At 54.9% G+C, this 19,882-nt stretch overlaps 6 protein-coding genes across 6 annotated transcripts; 2 read left to right on the forward strand and 4 right to left on the reverse strand.

The window, feature by feature from the left end:
- Nucleotides 1-2: 2 nt before the first annotated feature.
- On the reverse strand, nucleotides 3-659 carry CGCA056_v012989 (uncharacterized protein; the record flags this gene model as incomplete). Its single annotated transcript, XM_037328233.1, has 1 exon — nucleotides 3-659. One exon carries the CDS (start codon nucleotides 657-659, stop codon nucleotides 3-5), a length of 657 nt encoding a protein of 218 aa, XP_037173414.1.
- A 1,261-nt stretch (nucleotides 660-1,920) lies between these two features.
- Nucleotides 1,921-2,703, forward strand: CGCA056_v012990 (Ureidoglycolate lyase; the record flags this gene model as incomplete). Its single annotated transcript, XM_037328234.1, has 1 exon — nucleotides 1,921-2,703. The coding sequence occupies one exon, from the start codon at nucleotides 1,921-1,923 to the stop codon at nucleotides 2,701-2,703; it is 783 nt and encodes a 260-aa protein (XP_037172636.1).
- A 658-nt stretch (nucleotides 2,704-3,361) lies between these two features.
- lds (Transcription termination factor 2) lies at nucleotides 3,362-7,795 on the reverse strand (the record flags this gene model as incomplete). The annotated part of the gene is made up of 1 exon (XM_037328235.1): nucleotides 3,362-7,795. One exon carries the CDS (start codon nucleotides 7,793-7,795, stop codon nucleotides 3,362-3,364), a length of 4,434 nt encoding a protein of 1,477 aa, XP_037172640.1.
- A 51-nt stretch (nucleotides 7,796-7,846) lies between these two features.
- CGCA056_v012992 (uncharacterized protein) lies at nucleotides 7,847-11,584 on the reverse strand (the record flags this gene model as incomplete). Its single annotated transcript, XM_037328236.1, has 2 exons — nucleotides 7,847-9,875; nucleotides 9,933-11,584. 2 exons carry the CDS (start codon nucleotides 11,582-11,584, stop codon nucleotides 7,847-7,849), a joined length of 3,681 nt encoding a protein of 1,226 aa, XP_037173467.1.
- A 2,725-nt stretch (nucleotides 11,585-14,309) lies between these two features.
- Nucleotides 14,310-15,459, forward strand: CGCA056_v012993 (uncharacterized protein; the record flags this gene model as incomplete). Its single annotated transcript, XM_037328237.1, has 3 exons — nucleotides 14,310-14,429; nucleotides 14,485-14,728; nucleotides 14,846-15,459. 3 exons carry the CDS (start codon nucleotides 14,310-14,312, stop codon nucleotides 15,457-15,459), a joined length of 978 nt encoding a protein of 325 aa, XP_037173506.1.
- A 535-nt stretch (nucleotides 15,460-15,994) lies between these two features.
- Nucleotides 15,995-16,448, reverse strand: RPL44 (60S ribosomal protein L44; the record flags this gene model as incomplete). Its single annotated transcript, XM_037328238.1, has 3 exons — nucleotides 15,995-16,034; nucleotides 16,094-16,278; nucleotides 16,377-16,448. The coding sequence occupies 3 exons, from the start codon at nucleotides 16,446-16,448 to the stop codon at nucleotides 15,995-15,997; spliced, it is 297 nt and encodes a 98-aa protein (XP_037172654.1).
- Nucleotides 16,449-19,882: the final 3,434 nt, after the last annotated feature.

Raw genomic sequence — 19,882 nt, forward strand, 5'->3', positions numbered from 1 at the left:
TCTCACGCCACCAACTTGCCATACTCACGGGCGTCGCGGGCCCCGTGAAGAATCATGACGTAACAATTGAGAAACACCGCGACAATCCTCTGGGTGACGCAGCCGAGATGCATCGCGTCGAAGTCGGCGCCGGCGCCGGCGAAGTGGGAGGGATGGTGGCGGCCCCGCGCGTTGAGCAGCAGCAGCAGCGTCTTCGGCTTCAGCAGGTCCTCCTGGTTGATGTACGGCCACATGAAGCAGTCTCTATCCTGGGTGCTTCCCTGGCGGAAAGCCGCCAAAGATGACTCCTGCTTGCGCCACGCGTCAAAGTCGGGACGGTGCACAGCAGCCATACCGGGACCCCAAGCCCTCGTGAGGGTATCAAGCCGCTGGTGCCTCTTCTTCCGCAACCAGCGGTGGTGGATGGCGGGCTCGTGGCGTGCGATGATGGCCCTCAGGCGGTCGTAGCTTGCCAGCAGTGAGGAGGAGAGTGACTTTGCATCCTTGCGGACCTCGGCTGGTATTTTATGAGGAACGGGCATCCCTAGGAGTCTGGACATAGTGGCAGGGTCTTTGAAGTCCATCTTGTCGAAGTCTGCTGGGAGGTCGGGGAGGTCATATTGCGCAAGCTCCTCATCGGACGCGAAAGGATTGAATTGATGGTTTGGACGAAGTTCCATTTTAGCGTTCTTGACGCGCAGCGAGGGAGTTAGATAGATCGGGGTCCTTCGCGGATTGGGCAAGCGAAATGGAGCTAATGTGAGGTTATTCTAGGTAGGTAGGAGGGCTTCTGACGGAAGGTGTCAGGGCATGTGTGAGGGTAGGAGGACTGAGGGGCTAGGCTATAGTGGTTGCGCTGAGGCAGAGTCAGCGTCGAAGTTCTGATAGTGATGGGAGTGCGGTGGGAATGTGAAGTGAACGACTGAGCCCTGGAATGAAATGTTGGCCAGAACATTATCGTGAAGTTGAGGGATAAAGGGTTGACCTCCGTTTGACCTGCAGAGATGCTTCAGTTGCAAACACCTCACCCGGCCCCATTGAAGTTCGCACTGTGGCCCGGGCCTCTCCGTTTGATGGCACCCGACATGAAGTAAGTATCCGTTTGATTCATTATGTAATTGAAGTCAAAGGCACTTCTTTTTGATAACTTGAACGGATGCTTACATGAGAAGCCGGTGGTTGGCACGTCTTCACCTAACATCGGAAGCTGGCATTTAAGAAGACGCCCTGATTCTTGAGGACAAAGCCAGGCAGACATCGTTCGTCCTTCAGCGATCCCTCGCTTTCCCAATGGCTTCTAGAATGTCTCTTCAAAACCTCTACTTCGTCAGATACCGACCCCCACAACTAGCTGAGGGGTAGTGAGGAGATTGAGTTCACGAGCATGATGGATGACTCTGGGAGAAGCCTCGGTCCGCCGGTCAACTGCTTTTCAGGCCTTGAAGCTCTTTTTGAGTTTCATGCTCTGGTGAAGGATGGTAGAGACGAGAAGAAGTTGCTAGCAAACAGATGAGACCTTCAGCCGTAAGCTGCTCATTTAGGAGAAGTGAACCCAAAAGAAACCGTTCGTCTCTCAACCGTAGACGTTGAAGGTGCCCGTCGGTTGGGAACTCCGAGACAAAGCGTTCCAGCACCCCAAAGTCCCTCCAAGATGGCATCTGCTCGCAACCCCACCACAACCCCGGCCCGTCCTTATCTCGCCCCATCACCAAAACCCCACATCTTCGGCACGTACGCACAGACCAACGGCCGCCGGGCAGCTCCACCACCCAAAGCTCCCCCAAACTGAAGAAGCTCCGGCAGCGGCCAAGCTCTCTCATTCACTCACACCAACCAACCAACCAACCAGCCAAGCCTCATTCAACCTCATCTCGTACCTCCCTATCTCGTCTTCAATACCACCAAATATCTCACCATCGACACCACGAAACTCCGCCCAAAATGCCAACAAAACTCACAACATCCCTCTCCCTCCACATCCCCGCCACTCCCCTCTCCCAATCCTCCTTCGCCCCCTTCGGCGACGTAATCGCCAACCCGCACCCGGACATCCGCCCCTCCGCCTCCCTCCCCTCCACCCTCTCCCACAACGCCGTCTCCGCGAACCAACACACCGCAATCAAGTACCAAAACGTCTCCGCCCCAGCCGACCTCTACGCCCAAGCCCCCTCCGCCGCCTCCAAACCCATCGTCTCCATCTTCTCCTGCGCCGCCCGCCAGCTCCAACAGCCCCCGTCCCCCTCCGGAAACCCGCCCATCTCCACCCTCCTGCCCTACACCTACGCCGGGCCCTCCCGCGCCGGCCTCTTCCGCGTCGACATCCTCGAGCGCCACCCCTTCACCACCCAGACTTTTGTGCCATTGGCGGCGTCCGCGGGCGTCCCGCACGCAGCATACCTCGTCATCGTCGCGCCCACCCTCCCCGCGGAGGGCGAAGACTCCTCGCTGCCGGCGCCGAAGACGGGGGGCAAGGGCCCCGGACGACCTGACCTCGCGAACCTGAAGGCCTTCGTGGCGACGCCGGGGCAGGCGGTGACCTACGGCGCCGGGACGTGGCACGCGCCGATGGTGGCGCTGGGGCCGCCCGGCACGGCGATCGATTTCGTCGTGACGCAGTTCGCGAGCGGGGTGGCCGTGGAGGATTGTCAGGAGGTGGTGATTGAGGCGCAGGGCGAGGGGGTTGTGGTGCAGGTGCCGGAGAGGATGCCTGTTGCTAAGTTGTGAGCGCGGTGGTGTGAGGATGAGGTGTTGAGGGGTTAGGGAAACGAGGAGGAGGTCAACTTCGCCGCCCTCTTGCTTTTGAGTATTTGGATCTTCAGGCTTGGTCATGTTTGAAAATCTTTCGGTCAGGCTGGCGTCGGGCATGTCTCGGGAAATGGCGTCGCATAGATAAATCACCAAATTGAGACACAATTGAAAGTTCGATAGATAATTTACGGCGCGATGTGATATTCAGGGGCTCAGCAGAGGGCATGCTACGATTCGCACTCGGGGCCTTTGCCTCAGCCAAAGGGCTCAGGACAACCTCTAAAACACTGAGCAGAAAATCACACGATGGGAACACAGCGTTGGTGATCAATGATCTTTGATGTTTTCTGAGCTAGCAATCCGTAATGACAGTTCCGTTTCGCAAATCCATAACGTGACACTCTACAATCCAGGCCTCCAATCCTTGGCCATTTCCGGTTACTCAAACAGAATTCAACCCCCTTCATTTGGGTTCATCCACACTCCAAATCTCATGACCTCCAAAATCGGTCGTAAACAAGCTCAATTTGTGCCCTGCACGAACATCTTCCAATCTGTGCATAGCCATGCGCTCGCGGCAACTTCAGCAAATCCTCGTAAACGACATTCCTCCCAACTCTATCCAACGCGACCTTCACTCCATCTCAAACTCCTCAAACTCAACAGAGCTGAGAAGCCTCTCGGACTGAACCTCATTGATGAAAGGGCGAAACATGATGGGGTAGTGCGGGCTGACCGGCGCAGGGTCTGCGAGGGGGAGATCAACACGGCCAGGGATTTCGCCCCAGTCGGTCAGCTTTCCCTTCAAGCGCCTGTTCATGGCGTCGAACTCAAGAGTGCCCAGAGATACAAAGTGGTATACAATAACGCCCCTCGTTTGTCCCTGGCGGACAGCTCTTCCTTTTGCCTGTCTCATGTACATGTCGTAGTTGACCGTGTCGGTGCTGAGGGCACCGGCAAAAATGACGTGATTCGCTTCTACCAGGTTGGTGCCAGCGCTCTCGGCAGACATGAGACTCTGGATGAGGACAGCGGTGCCTTTGTGGTTTTTAAACGCCTCAATCTGTTCAGGGTCGTTCTTGGCTCCATTTGTAAGGTACACTGCAAGACCTTGCGACGTCAAGAATTCCCGAAGTTGAATCTTGATGCCATTGTAAGCTGCAAAGATAAGAACCTTCTCATTGTAGGGCGCGATCTCGTTCTGAATCACGTTGTGCACTGACTTGACCTTGCTACTGGGCTCAGCGGCAAGATCATCATTCAGATTGTACTCAGGATCGTGAATGAGCATCGACCACGGAATGAAGGTGCTTCGAGACATGGCCGTGCAGCCTCCCTGAGAAGGGCACTTCTCACTTGTCAAACTGTTGAATTCTGCAAAACAGGTGCTGCAGAGCGTATGGCCGCATGCGACTGACAAGAAACCTTTGTTCAGATCGGTGATCTGGTTGGAACACTTGTTGCATCCGACAGCGAAGCCTCCGTAGGCCTCAAGGTTGCGATGCATGATCAGGCAAGCCTTCATGGCGAACAGACTTCTTCTCCATGCATCAGCTGTGACCATAATGCCGGACTCGATACTCTGGATGACGAGCATGAAGCAGTCGAGGGTCTGGTCAACAAGCGATGATCGCACAGTGTGTTTCGTGTTGACTTTTGGTCGCTTCGACGAAAGCTTGACGCCGAACTCGAATGCCTTGCCCTCATTCTTGCCCTCATTCTTGGCCTCCTTCTTCTCCTTGGCCTCTTTGGCCTTCTTGGTCTCTTTGGTCTCTTTGGCGTCCTCGTCCTTGGCCTTGAAAAACTTCTCGACCTTCTTGTCCATGTCCTCGTTGATGTCTGTCTTCTTGAGACCAACGGCGCTAGCAATTCGTTTGCGTTTTCTCGGGTCATCCTGGAGTGCACCCAGCTGTCGGATAAAATCCATCTTGTCAATCGGATCGTCTGGAGAAATATGAGTAAGATGGTGCATCAGTCCGCTGACTTCTTCGTCCAGTATGTCGTCAACATCTTCCATCTTCCACCAATCTGTCTGATCATACCGGCCTGGGCCACCCTTCTCTCTGGCCCAGTTCTCAGCGTCCCACAACAAACGACCCCGAGGCATGACGTAGCGGTAGTTGGCGCCGTTGATGTGCTTCTTGTGAATGACAGTCTCCCTGACGTTGCGCATGCAGTCCACGTCCCCAAAAGCTCCTCCATCAGCTGCGCGAAAGTTCGCGATGAGCTTCTGCATGTGCTCCATGTAAGCAGCCTCCCTCTTGCTGCGAGTGTCGTCCCGAGGCGAGCTGTCCTTCTTGATGATGTTTGCTAGGAACATCATCAAATCAATCAAAGACGAGAGGGTTTCTTTACAATGGTTGAAATAAGCCATGCCCCGCATATTCGAACCCGTGGTGATGGTATTTGCGGTCACGGCTTGGTTGCCAGGAATCCATTTGAACGCGTTGTATGAGGCTGATACCGATGCCAAAATGTTCAGGGCATCGATGGTGCTTGCATACGCAGACTCCTTAGACCCTGTGACCTTCTGACCCGCTCGGCTTCCCTTCTCATTGCTCAGGGTGTTTACGATCAAGTGTGCAAAGTAACCGCTGACGCCCTGTTCATGCCACATGGCGTCGCGGAGAGCTTGCTGTACCAAGTTGTAGATGATAGTCTCTTGAGGGTTCAAGGTAGACAGAACGATACGTTCAATGACGGGAATGTCGGAAACGTCTGTCTCGTTCTTTCGGAAGAAATGTTCGACGAACCTTTGTCCCTGCTGATGGCGTTCCAGCGCGAACTGGGCCGATGCACAATCGCGGAATGCAAGAAATTCCTCTCCCTGTGTTAACTCGGCCACCTCAGGTCCATTGGTAACGTAGGGAAAGTATCCAGGCGTGGGAGCAACCCGGGCGACATGAGAGTTGATTAGCGAGCCGATCTTGCAGAGCTGACCGAGACTGCCAGTCGGCGGGGTACCAGAAAGGATCCATTTCGACGATGCGATAACGTTCTGGAAAAACAGCGAAGCGCCAAAGTTCTCGTATGAGAACTCGTCGTAGACGACTCTGCGAAAAGTGCACATCTGCAGTAACCGTGCTGTCTTGAACAGACCAAGCTTTGGAACTTCCTCCTGAGAGTTTGTTGCGGTAGCTGCAGCAGCTTGCTGCTCCTTGGTTGGCTCCTTGGATCCCTTCGATGTGGTTGTTAGCTGAGCTTTGCGAGAGCTTGGGCCGACATTGTTCAAAGCTGCCTCTTCGGCAATGCTCTTGGATGCGAGCCGGAGATTGTCGAGGCGGCGTCGCAGTTCTTCCTCGCTTGTAGTATCTGGGTTTTGAAAGTCGAAGCCGACATTTCTTAAGGTCTCCAGCGCTGCGCAGTACCATTCCTGCTTAGAACGATCGGTCCCTTTAGCAAGCTTGGGAAGCCCGGCCGCGGCAGCCAGAGCCGTCATGGCCTTGTCATTGGTCGGGCCAACTGTGCTGACAATGATAACGTCTGCCATGATCAACTTCTCCCGCTCAATATCAGTGGCCTTCCGGATGACGTGGATTCTTCGCTTAGAGCCGAGGAATCTTCTGGCCTCGGACGCCCACTGAGTAATGATATGATGGGGGACTATGACCAGAGTTGCCTTCAGGTGCAACAAGCGGTTACCATTAACCAACCGGTAGCGCTCGTTTATCGATTCGATGGTGTCTTGGGGCTCGCCGAGCTTGTAATCAATCAAAGCCAAGGTGATGATGGTCTTGCCATAGCCGATGTCGTGTGCCAGGACACCTCCTCGCGTGCAGTTCTGGACCTGGGCTACTCCGTACATCCGCACATTCACGGAGGGCAAAAGAGTCTCCTCAATCTCGATCTCTGTAAATACGTCCTTTCCACTCTCTCGTTCCAGCATCCAGTTGACGGCAGCGAGCTGATCATCCCTCAGCCTCAAATTCTTTGGAAACGACGGGGGCTGGATCTTGTTGGCGTGGTTGATGCTCGATGTCGGTTGCAAACTCTGGCTGAACGGGACCAAACTCTTCAGGCTCGGGTCACGGAACGCGAACTGCACTTGAAATGAACCAGTGCCGTATGCTGATCTGCAAGCCGCCGACATTGCAGTGGCGTCTCTTGTGATGTAACCCAACGCGCGGTGAATCAGCGACATGGGATTGATATCGATTCGCATATTGAGAAGCAACCAGGGAGACGAGTTGCAATAGCTCTGTTGAAGCCACGCTTCAATGTTGAACGGAGGCTTCCTGTTATTCTCATTGCGGGTGATCTCGACAGCGGCCTGTTGATCTTCGTATCGGTCTATCGTGCCATCGTCATTGATAACGTTGTGAATCTGCGACTTGCCGACGGGACAGGTGGAGCACTCCTCATCAGGACGCAAGGAAAGCCGAACTCCATCAACTGCCAGCCGGTGACCTTCCTCAGGGGTGACTTTGTTCAGAGCATAGGCAACAAGCTCGAGAGCCTCCTTGGACCGGTGGTCGGCGACAGGCACCCAAGGCTCCTCTCCTCCAACCATAGCTCCATTCCAAATCACCGGGAGAGACGGCGTGGGAAAGTAGATATCTTTGACATTCAGTCGGAGTTGAATGGCGGGCTCGGAGGCTCCGCAAGAGTCAGGCTCCCACGTCTGTTGGGAGAAATCGTTCAATTCCACATTGCCGTGAGGACTCTTCTCAGTCACACTGATTTGAACGCCTAGGCTCAGGGGAACCCAAGCTCCGGGAAGGTGGGCTTGAATATGACGAGCACTATCGAAGCTGCTTTCGCCACAGGGATGGCTGTAGCCTTTGTCGAAGGCCATGACGATGCTTCTGTGTTGATCAGGCTCCAGCTTGCGAATATTGTCGGTGATAACCCATAAGTCTTTATCGGTAGCCTTACCGGGCTCGACGTGTTTGATATGGTAGATGCGCTTCGAAGCTTGATCGTCTCGGACGTAAAGCAATCCACCTGGAGTTGCGCAACGGTCTGTGAATATGAAGTTGCCATCGACTTCGTGGCTGAGATCGCCGATAAGCTCGGTGCTATTGTCGACAGATACGAGTGTTTGTCGAAAGCCAGGGACATCAGCCATGATGGGCTCCTGGAGAAGCTGAACATCGATCTTCCTCTGTGCGAACAACTTCTAGTCGCTCGGGGCAGGGATAAAAGAGTCCTCCATGTTGTGGTAAATTACGGTTGCGCTCATGATTGGCTTGCCGATGTCGTAGTTGAGGTCGCGAAGCAGGCGTCTCGGGTCTTGGGTGGTCGAGTCCTCGGCAAAGTAAGCCTCTCTTAGGAACACGTTCCAGACGACCTTGTCGTGGTACACTGTGATGGCAATGCGAGATTTGCGAGATTCGTAGGTGACGTCAATGTCCTCCCGGAACTTCAAATCCGTCAGGTAGTACGACACATTGTCAACGCAGGTGTCGATTGCCATGTTCAAGGCGTCAGTATGGTCGCGAAAGCCCTTCTCAGTGAGATCCTTGGCGAAGTCCTCGTTGTCGACTGGATCGCAGTTGAGATCAATCTTGCCGGGGAAGGAGGCAACGGCTTCTCGATAGGCACCCTCTCTGTCGTTGGCGAGGTTGTCGATGGGGATAGGCTCCTCGGAGAAGTGATGGTCCGGATTACCGGCGCAGGATGTGCAGCGAATTTCGCCACAAAACTCGCATTGATGATAGGTTCCAGCCCGCTGGTGCTTGCGGTAGGCGTCGCAGAGGCAGGCGCGTCGACCCGTCTGCCACAGGTAGAGCAGCTTCCAAACCTTCAGGGACGACTCCCATTCGTTCATGGTGGCGATCACCCAATCAGGCTCGTCCATGTCTGAGTCGTTCGAGGGTGAGTCGGGTTGCGCGTTGGGGTCGGTTGGTGTACGAGGAAGAGTTTGGTTGAGGGCGTTGAGGTCAAGAGCGTTGGAGGAAGTCGCGGACGAGGAGGGACCCACTTGGCCACTCGGGGCAGTTGCACCGGCAAGATCCATTGGCAGCAGCTTGCTTGCGTTTCCGAGTCCATGAACAAAGCCCGTTGTCGTAGCCATGTTGACCTCTGAGATGAGGGCCAGGAGCAGAGCAGCACCCGCCACAGTCGTTGTCATGGCGTTTCCACCAAGGTCCTTGAGCTGCCTATCCGTCTCATCAGAGACCTTGATCCTGTCGATGGGAATTCCCTGCAGAACCAGGAATTCCGTTCCAAGCAAACATCGCCCGAGTCGAGAAAGGAAGAAGTCCGCGCTCGGAATGAGACAAGGGACATTTCCCAGAGACTTGTGCTGTCTGTCAACGTTCTGACCCAGGTCAATGATGATGAATTTGCTGCCGTAGTCCAGGCCCATCTTCTCGGAACGGAGGAGCGAGATGTCGATGAGTTCCTTCATGCGAAAGGTCAGCTTGCGAGAGATGTACACCTTCCAGCTGTCTTCCCGGGGGAGGGAGTTGCCGCGGTTGTCCAGACGTGTGTATGGGTTGCTGTTTCCCAAGCCTTCGGACCGGCGCGCTGCGACGTGTTCCATTTTGCACATGGAAGCGTCTCCGACATTCTCGGCCTTGCCGTTCAAGCCGCGCTCCAGAATGAAGCGTCCTTGGAGCACGTTGGGGTCGGACGGCGGGAGGAGAAAGCCTTCCAGCTTTGGGAACTTCTGGAACCAGTTGGGCTTTCGCATCATCTTCACCCACTCGTCGACGATAACCTTGCCCTTCATGCCGTAGCGACGCGCGTCAACGGCGATCAGGTATCCGCGGTTGCGCGTCTGGGGGACGAGGAAGTTCTTGGAATCTACCACCACATGTGAAGCATGGTAGCCGATCCTGGGAAACCAGAAATTGACGAACTCGCGCCAGGGGGCGCTCTGCACGTTCTCCATCAGCACCACCTTGGGTCTTTTCTTGTTGATCCAACTCAGGATCGAGAGGAACGTCTTGGCCGATTCGGTTTCGTTGTCGAGGCCCTTCCCAAGTTGCGCGAATATCTGCAGAAAATCGTGGTCCTCCTCGATCGCGACACCTTTATTCGCGCCCTTCTCCATGGCAATCTTCACAGTCTTTCTCATTTCAGACTTGTCTTCCTTCTCCTGCTTCTTCGGATTCAAGGTTGAGAAATCGACGCAGGAACTTCCAAAGAAGAGCATATCAACGTGGGGCGGAATCTTTTCCATGGAACCGGATGCCGTCATTCTGTGAAGCTGTTAGCGAATCTTGTCAAGTTCCTGTGCCGAGATGGTCTGGACTTACGCATATTGCGCATCGGGGTGGCCGACATCCAAAACGTTGCGGTAGATGTGACCAGTGGGGCGAGCGTTGCGGTCGATGAAGGCCTGCTTGAAAGGCTCAATCTCGACACTGAAAACATGCTCGTATCGAAGGGTTCCGCCGAGTCCAAGGGCCGTTAGCCCATCCATGAACTCTTGGAGTGCCATGATAGGGGCGTCTGTGCCAGAGCACATGGTGCCAATGGTGAAAGCGACTCCACACTTCTTCAGCACTTCGGAGAGACCGAGCTTGAGGGACTTGTCGAGGATCAGGGGGAATGCGTCTCTTGGGCGCTCAACCGAACGCTCGTCTTTGACCTCCTCAGGATGTTGAAGCTTCAGGGTGGTGCTGGGTGGAACGGGGAGGTCAACGGGGCCATCACGCTGGACCTTCGTCGTGATGTCGCGAAGGAAAAAGTAATCCGCGCCGGCGAATTGGCTGAAATCAGCATCCGGTCCCAGGGCCTGATACAACGCCAACATGTCTTGCAAGCTTTGAAGCAAGGGGTCATCAACGAGGTTTTGTATGGTGCCGAAGACAGCCTCTGGCACGTCGTTGAGGAAACCATCAGAAAAGTGGCTCTGAGACTGGTCCGCATCCTCCTGAAAGGACATGTTCGCAACGGGCGCTTGCTCAGCTGCCTGATGGTCTTGATCAACTGGCTGGGATTCTTGAGCTGGCTGAGGGTCTTGGCCATCAGTGATGGCAGCACAAGACTGCTCCGGCTTGTCGCCAAAATTCTGGTGGGCACCAGTCGGATCAGCATTCTGGTTGTAGTCGACATCTTGAGCCGTTTGGTCATAGCCACGGAACTTGGCCAAAAGATCGTCAGAGAGGGTTTTCTCGGTATCAGGGAGGTCTCCCCAAAGATCAGCAGTGAAGTTCTTTGGAATGTCAGGAAGTGGCATCTCTTCATTGATATCAGGCATGGGCTGCTGAAGATTCCACGAGGCGTTGTTGAAGTTGAGGTCGCCTTGGGGAACAAAGCCATGATCTTGGAGAGAAGCTGGATACTGTCCGTCGATGGTGAGTGAGTTCGGGCCATTGGTAGCATGCGCTTGCTGGGTCTTGGATGCAGTAGGATAGCCACCGTTGGTCGAGTTGGCTGGCATTTGATCAGCAGAACCATGACCTTGAGGCTGCTGAAGAACGCCAGAGCTTCCATCGTTCGGCAGGACATACGGCGTTGCTCCGATGGAATGCTGATACTGAGGAGGGCCGTTGGAACCAGGATTGTTGTCATCTGAAGGAGTGAGAGCGTGAGGGTACAAGGAAGAATCAAGACTCCCTGAGAGGGCAGCGAAGCCATAAGGGTCCTGCTGATTGAAGGGGGACTGGGGGTCGAAGCCATATTCAGCGAGGCCGCCGTTGTCAGGAGGCATGTAATCCAGGTAGGTACGGTAATGATCGTGCTGCTGGGGCGCATTGGGATTGAAGATGTCATGGTTCTCAGCAGGAATCTGCTGGCCATGGGGAAACTGATTGTGTTGACCGCTGTCGGAAGCAACATAGCCGTTCTGAGGAGAAGTGAGGTTCTTGGCATTGCCAACCTGCTGCTCGTTCTGGCCGACGTCGTCAGGTCCGCGTCCATTGTGACCAAACGCGTGGCCAGTAGGCATGCCGTTTTGGGACATCTTGATGATGATCCCTGTTGGCGCTTGGGGAGATGAAGTCGGAGATGGGTAGCAAGGGACTGGGGAAATGGGCAACAAGTGTATGGAAGGTGTTTCTTTTCGAGGGCGACGGAACGCTCTGGAGGGTTGGAAAAGGCAAATTCAATGCTTCTGATGATGCAAACAACAAAACCCGTCCAAGATCCGCCAGGAAGCTGAAGATCTTTGATGGTTTTGATGATCTAGCAACAGTGAAGAATGAAGGAAGGGTTTGTGAAAGGATGGTGGTGATGGGAGAAAGAGGTGAAAAGGTGCGAAGGTGGGAGAGGGAAGAGAAGGAGGATTTTTGTTTTGTCTGGTTTATTTTTGACCAAATCGACCTGTGGGCAGCCTCTTGTGGCAAAGAGACCCGCGTGCCTGTATCCTGAGGTGCCTTCACCCTCATTCAGAGGCCTTCAAAGCGGAGAAGGGTTACCGCATGTGGTTAATCATCAGGGCTTGAGAAGGTTCCGGACTCTTGAGTCGAGGAGGAACAGGTATCGTGAAGGGCGAGAGCAGAGCGGAGCAGTTGCTTCTGGTTGTTCAAGAAGGTCCATCACCTCCTTGCTCCCGCCTTGGAAGTCTTGGAAGCGCTGCTGCTCGAGAGGCCCCTGTGAAGATGTTCTCGAACTGCCTCATAGAGGGGGTGGAATAGCATAAGTCAGGGCGAAGCTCCTGCAAGTGATGGACACCCCAATTGGGGGATGTTCTCTGATCATAGTCTTGCCCCTCACTTGACAGAAAGAATGATTCGTCACTTGATTCTAGCTCATACTTGTTGAGAACTCTTTACTGCGGCTAATTTGCCCCTCGAAACGAGAAATACATATGCCAGACTGGAATCAGAAGTAATCACACCCCTTGAAATGATCCTGCTGGGAAACTGAGCTCAGCAGCGGTGGGTGCCAGAGAACCAAACACTACATCTCTGGTCTAAGATGGATGAATGAGGCTTGTGAATCAAGGCTGGGTTCCACCGATTGTCTTGACAGGGCATCTGCACATTCCAGTATGCAGGCTGGCTGCGTGGGAGCCTGAAAGCAGGCTTTATGCAAGATGTCTAAGCAGCATCTAGGTGCCAGCTTTGTGTTGGCTTTTGGTTCTGACATTCATCATCTGAGAAAAGAGAGAAGAATAAGACACTTCAGATTCATCACTTGAGCTTGATTAGACAGATCAATGAGGTCATCTACATGAGATCCGCAGTTGGGAGAATGTTCTTGAATACCCTGCAGCGACACTGGTACAGCCGGCAAGAAATATCTTCAAGACTGGTAAATGAGGGGAGATTCGGACTTCAAGTGGGCGAGAGTAATTTGGGTACTTGTTCGCCTACAACATCATCACTGGGTAGTGGAATACATCGCGTCAAAAGAATGCAGCCCATTGAACTTCATCTTGAACCATCTAGAAAAGTAGAAAGAATGCCACTCACAAACGGAGCATGACATAAGCACCAGAGGCGCAGATGAAAGGCGACATCAAAGGGTCTGTGAAAGGGGCGAAGGTCACGATGTCTTTCCCATAAGCGCGGATGGGCTCTGATCATCCTCCAGAATTCGATCAACGGGTGAGAGATCCAGGACCTTGGATGATGGCGGGATGAACCTGGCCTTCCCAAAGTACCCAGTACATGGTGGCAGACACTCGGTTCGCCGGCTCAAGATCGCAGAGCAGTTCATCGCTCAAAAGCAAACGGGCGGCAGATTGTCCACTCGGGCCAAGCCATCATCAAACCGACGATCGAACGGCATTAAAAAAGACGGCACCGGAACCGAACTTCTAGAATCAAATGCCGACACGCCCGGGGGGGGGGGAAGCCAATCCAGCCTCATGAACACGCAAAAAGATGAGATCAGACTTGTACGCGTACCCGCATCAAGAACACAGACGCGAATCACGAACCTAACCGCTCTCCCCCGCAAACCAAGCTTTTCTAGAACGAAACACCTGAAAACCCAAAGAACGAGCGCTTCGTACACATACCATTTGACGTCGTGGACATTTTTTTTTCTCTTGTTCTTCCTTCGTCGTCTCTCGCCCGGACCAACAGGGACGCGTGTCCCTCTCTCATCTCGTCTTGGTGCCCTCTGGTCCAAGCATATCAGTTGACGTCGTTAGACCTCCGAGCCCTTCATCCGCGACCGCAAGAGGGACTGGCCTGTGTCAAGATGATCGAGAAAAATAAAGCACACCCATCCATTTCCAGTGAGGCGGCACACCCACACCAACCCACATCAAAAGCCGTCCCGCGGAACTGGGAGAGTTGAAGTCAAAACAAGAGCGGTTCGTCTCTGGGGTAGGAGACCCGATTGGATGGGCCTGGGGGCCGGAGGTCTGCGAAACAGGTGACACCAGCCGATCCATCTTGGCCATTTGCGGCGACCGCAATGTTTGATTGAGATGGCCTTCTTAGTCAGCAGTAGAGGCTGCTTCGCAAATGGCTTCTCCAGGCCCACTTGGTGTCGTTGATTGGCCTGAGCGCCTTTAGTGAAGGATCGCGGGGTCCTTGGACACCGACGTGCTGCACGACGGACGCCCTTCGACTGTAGATGAGATTCTTCATGAGATTTTGAATACGAGATTTTCTGCGCTAATCAGTTTGTAGACTTTGCTGGTCATCTCCAGTTACCGCTCGTGTCGTGTTTAGACGCTTCGTTCGTTGAGCTTCTCAGTGACAATCCACCCCATCTCACAGACATCCAAGATGGGCTCACAGCTGGTCTCAACCGACGCAAAGAACAAGCTGGAGGACTTGTCCGGCATCACCATCCAGCCCGGCGAGAATCCTTACCAGGCACTCGTCAAGGCCTGCAGCAATGACCCCGTAAAGTCCCCTTCCACACAATATTGTAAACCTATTCTGATGAGTAAACCCGTAGGCCGAGATCCAAGCCCTCTACCACGCTCACAGGACCAGACGAAATGAGCAGCAGAAGGAGAAGTTCCTCGCCGCCGACTTCACGGAGCTCATCATCGACCCTTTCCTCCTGAGGCTGGAGAACCCTCAGATGGAGCCCGGCTTCAAAGACCCCAGAAACTGCTTCGTCTTCTGGGCCCGCCCGCCCGATCACATCGTCAGACTGGCAGCTCACCTGCAAGCCTTGCTCAAGAAAGTTGCCCCGAGTACGTGACATCACCCCCACCACCACCGCCGCCGCCGCGCCAAAGGGAACCAACCGCGAGACTCCCCCAAAGGTATCAGACGAAAAGAAAGCAACGCGAAGCTAACCCCCCAACCAGGCATCTGGCTCATGCCCCAGCACAGAATGCACCTCACAACCCTCGAAGTAACCCACTCCAAAACGCCCGAGAAAATCGCCCGCCTCACCGACACCATGCGCTCCGCCATCCCCTACATCACAGACTACACCTACACCCACCGCGCGCGCCTCGTCAAGCCCCAGATCTCGCACGACCTCTCCGCCTTCGCCGTCTCCTTCCTCCCGGCCGCCGGCGAGCCTCCTGCCGGCGGCCCGTCGTCCCCAGCGCCCACCGCGCTGCAGACGCCCGTTGTCGGCGGCGACGCGTACAGCTACCACCACCTCCGCCGCGACGTCTTCGACCTCGCGCAGAGCACCGGCGTGCTGATCGAGAGCCGGTACCAGGTGCCCAGCGCGCACATCACGCTGGGGAGGTTTCTGGGCGGGGCGGACCACGCGACGCCCGCGGCGAGGCAGAGGTGGGTTGAGGCGATTGACGAGATCAACGGGTGGCTTGAGAGCGAGGTTTGGGGCAGCGAAGAAGGCGGGTGGTGCGGTGAGTGGGTTGTCGGGCAGGAGAGGGGGCTGGATGCAAGGAATGGGCCGTTGTGGTATGGTGGTGGACGAACCATCAGGCTCGGAGAGGGCTTCTGAGCAGGCACGGAAAGTAGAGAGGCATCATACAGACACAGCATCTAGACGTAGAGACGACAATCATGAGAGAATAGTCCTTCATCATAGACTCATGTATTTCATTGACCGGGCTGAGCCTTCATAGAACGCATCTAATCATCCAGAGACCACGTCAAGAAAGACGTGCTCCGACGGAACAACAGCAGCCATCCCACATCGGGTGCCAGAGAACCAGAACCCTCAGGACACCACCGTCCGCCGAGATTCCCACGACTTCCCCTCGTCATCTTGTCACACTGTTAAACGTGTCGTGTAGTGGCCTCCAGGAGCGCATACCACAGACGGAACATCGGACGAGGAAACGCAGGAGGGAGACTGGGTATTGAACTTTTGATCTCTTTTTTCCGTTTCGCAAGCAAGGGCTTTTATTTGTTCCCTACGTAGTGTTCCGCACTTGAGAACGGGTAACCCTCTTCGCCATTGTTCCAGCCTGATGATGATCCGTATGCCGTGAAAGGAGCCATAAAAGTCGGTCGACCGAAAACAATCAATGCGTTTAGAACACCAAAGCAGCACCCTTCGTCTTCTTGTCACCACTGTAGATGTTATTAGCTTCCATGGTGAATGTTTGTCAGGAACAGGGGGATAATCGTACCCGAGCTCGAAGTGCTTGCAGCGCTTCAGGGCGAGCTGAAGCTTGGTCTTGCACTTGACGCACTCCAGACGCAGAACGACCTTCTTGGTGGTCTTGGCCTTCTTGTGGAAGACAGGCTTGGTCTGACCTCCGTAACCGGACTGCTTTCGGTCGTAACGTCTCTTTCCCTGCGCGAACAGCGAGGCCTGTGATGGAGAGCGAATTAGCATGTCGTTCATGGCTTCGTCAGGGGCGCTTCGCTCGAGGTTTCTCGTCATCGGCGCGTGTGGTGCTGTCGACATACCTTTCCGGCCTTGTACTGGGTGACCTTGTGCTGGGTGTGCTTGCGGCACTCCTTGCCCTTGCAGTAGGTCATACGCGTCTTGGGAATGTTCACTGCATTTCAGACCCCGTGTCAGCCAACTCGTCCCTTCAAGATGATCCTCGCACACAAAAGCTCCTAATGGTCTGCAGTCGGAATCGATTTTCCCTTCGAGTCTCCCTTCGTCGTGCGCCGTCGCGGTGGTGATTGCGTGTCGCCGTGTTCGTTGCTGGTTCGAATCGCCAAGCCCCCTCGTGGCTTCGTCGAGTGCGCATCGTCGAAAATTGTCGGTGGCCACGGCGGTGCGGCGGCGCGGTGTCGAAAATATTCGGGCGTCACGGAAGCATTTCCCCTCGCTTGCAAAATCGAATCCCGACTGCTAGAATGACCACGCTGGATAAAGACATGATGCTAGTACTCACCCATCTTGGCGGCTGTTTGTCGATTGTCGCTTGCCGGAGTGTCGTGACGAGGAATTTGCTGGCGGGGAAAAGTGAAAATCGTCGTTTTCCTGAAAGTGCTCGCTTGTGTGCTGCGGCTAGGGCAGGACGGCGCTAGTCTGGTTCGGGGGAGCAGGGTGTGGCTGAGGCGAGTTTTCAGCCTCGTCACCAGCCACCCGGGCTGTGTCAGGTGACTTAGGTTCTGTCTGCTTATGTAATGACAGCTCGGCATGCTCAGCGTTGGCAGCATGGACGCTTCCAAGGTGTGCAGCGCTTCACCGACGGAATCCCCCAATCAGCAGTAGTCAATTAGCTGCAGGCCAGTGCCCGCTGCCCTTTGCTCTGCTCGCCACCGTCCGCCGCCGCCGTCAGACGTTCAGCTGAAGGGCCAAGCTCACGAATGTCCAGCACAGCTCTTTTCCCAGCCTCCCCTAGAACACAAAGACCGATGACTAATGCACCGCCGGCTCGCGCTTCCACTTCTCCATCCCGCCGCTTGTCACTTTCTCTCGGCTCTTGACTCTCGACTCTCGCCGCCTCGCGTCTTCATTTCAACCTTCCGGGCCGTGTACCGTGTACCGCGTAAACCAAACCGTAATCCGCCGACCGTCTGGACCGTCCGTCTAAACACCGAAACACAAGCCGTTCAGATCTAGGGCGAGCGTAATGATCTTGGGTCGACAGTCGCGCGTCAGAATAGTGTTTCCGCGATAGACACGCAATCACTTGTTTCGTTGTCGCCCTTTCTGGAAAGTCTCAACTCACTTTTGCGACTCGGACGAGTCATGGCCGGGGGAGAGGATGGCAGACCAGGAGACCAGCAGACCAGCAGACCAGACATCCAGCTTCCGCCTCTCTCACCGTTCTTCGTCTCTGCCCTTGGCCTTGTCTTGCCTCCCATCCCCATCCTCCCCAGCACGCACTCTGAGCAGAGAGATCCCATCCATCTCCCCGTCCCTCCTCCCCCCAGACCCCAAACCTTTTCCTCTTCCCGCTCTCAACTCCCGCCCGAGGCTGTCTACCAATTTCAGCTGACAGACGATGTCATCGCACGATACCCCCGCTGTCAACTCGCCCGGCTGTCGGCACTGACGTCAATACCCAGCTCAGCGTTCGCTATCCCAGCTTTGACCTTGCAAAGCCATTCAACTCGACGCCCAAAAGAATTCAGTTTCGGGGAAACTTAATCACTTTACTGGTGACGCGATCTTGTTTATATCGGCTCACGCGGGCGCCAAAACCGTCCGCTAGCATGGCGCAGATTGAGTGCATCCATTTCCTTAACTTCGGAAATACCATCGTGCTATACTATATTATACTCTGGAGGCCTTGAGTCTGGAATTGACCCCCAACGCTGATGCCGTCGTGGACTCCCCTGGCTCGCGGGTTAAAAGGTTACCCGATGGGGGTTGTCCATCTCACGACGAACGCCTCGCTAAGCAGGGGCTCGGTTGACGGAGATAGATGCCACAGCGCCATCCATCGACGATGGCGTGCTCTAATCTCGACTAGCTTCGCCGGCGTTCCATTCGGTGTCCCGTCACGTAGCCGTCATGATGGTGCTAGGCCAAGCCGGAACACTTCAAATCGTCGTTGACGGCCAGGTGACACGCCGAAGTGACGGGCCTTCGGGGCGTACGCCTCTGGCCCTTGACATCTTGGGGCCAAGCCAAATCGTCGGGGCTGAACCGCCGGCTTTCGCGAGGCGACGGCGGCCTCATGCCTTTACCTGGGGCGAATTGATTATGAATAGTGGCTCGGATCACTCTGAACTATCAGCCCCAGCAATACCACCTGGGCGTGCAATCTACCGTCAATGCTTCCGTTCCTTCGTCAAGGGCACGCACGCAAAGGCCCTCTCGATACGGACGGGCAATACGTTTGCAGATTCAAAGGGTCCAGCGAACGGAAAGCCAAGATGGCACAGCACACCAGCCGGTTTGCCTACGGGATGAAACATCCTCGAAGTACGGGTAATTGAGACTCACCTTCACCAAAAAAAGAAGCTTTGGTGCAAAAAAAGGGCGGCGAGCAAGAGAGATCAGATTGAACTTGGCGCGGCCCAGCAAACAAGTCACGCACTCCAGCAGCCACCACCTTCTCGCTCAGGTCCAAAGTAACCGGACGAAATAAGAAGCACAATTGAAGCAGACACCCGACTGGAAGCACGCCCGTCCTGCTTGAGCCCAAAGCTAAAGTGCCGGAAGGGCGTCTTTAACTGGGTGACAGAGTGTTCGGCTCACCGTCAGATGGCCTTCCGGTGGCGGGCCATTACGACGACGTGCCAAAATAAACACACGAAAAAGATGGGATTTTTTCGATTCGGGCATAGAGAGAGGGCGAGAAAGTGGTGGCTCGACACGAGACGGGGACGCAACCATTCATCGCACAACGGACCATGAACTTCCCCATTCGTCACGATTGTCGAACTGCGGCGTGCGAACCACCAAACCCGAGCCGCAACAGGAACGGCCTCCAAAACAGGCCAGTCATACCACACGCGTGGCGCAGACGCAGATAGGACGGACGTGCAAGCTGCGAAAGATCCCAGGTCCCAGACAGTGGTGGGCTCTAGGTTGGCTCTAGACTCTAGTGCGAGTGTCGCGAGCCCAGAGTCCAGGTACACCCGACATTAGCTTGTTGTCTGTCCTGTCTGTCCAGAATCAATCCGCGAAGTGCAGAGTCTAACATAGTGCGCCTACTATGTGCGCGGGAGGCGAGAGTCTCTTAGTTAGTGCCACTGCAAAGTATGCAGTAGTAGTAGGTAGAGAGTACAGTAGCATCCAAGAGTCTCGAGGGTCGCTTCATCAAAGGATGAGGCCAGCAGACGGAATGGAACGAACCAGGGCTGCAGCGATGAACCACGGTCGTCCCTGCGCCGGTTCTTACCCCCTCCAACTCACTGCAGCAAGTCCTAGACCCCAGGGCCAACCTCTCTCTTTTTTTTCTTTGGTGTCTTCAGTCTTTTTCGGTCTCCTTCTGTCCTAAGGCCCTTGACAAATCGCACCAGTCTCGCAACGTGGGTTGAGCTTGGCATGAAACGTCGCC

Source organism: Colletotrichum aenigma (assembly GCF_013390185.1).
Source record: "Colletotrichum aenigma strain Cg56 chromosome Unknown KSG_Cg56_contig09, whole genome shotgun sequence".
NCBI lineage: Eukaryota > Fungi > Ascomycota > Sordariomycetes > Glomerellales > Glomerellaceae > Colletotrichum > Colletotrichum aenigma.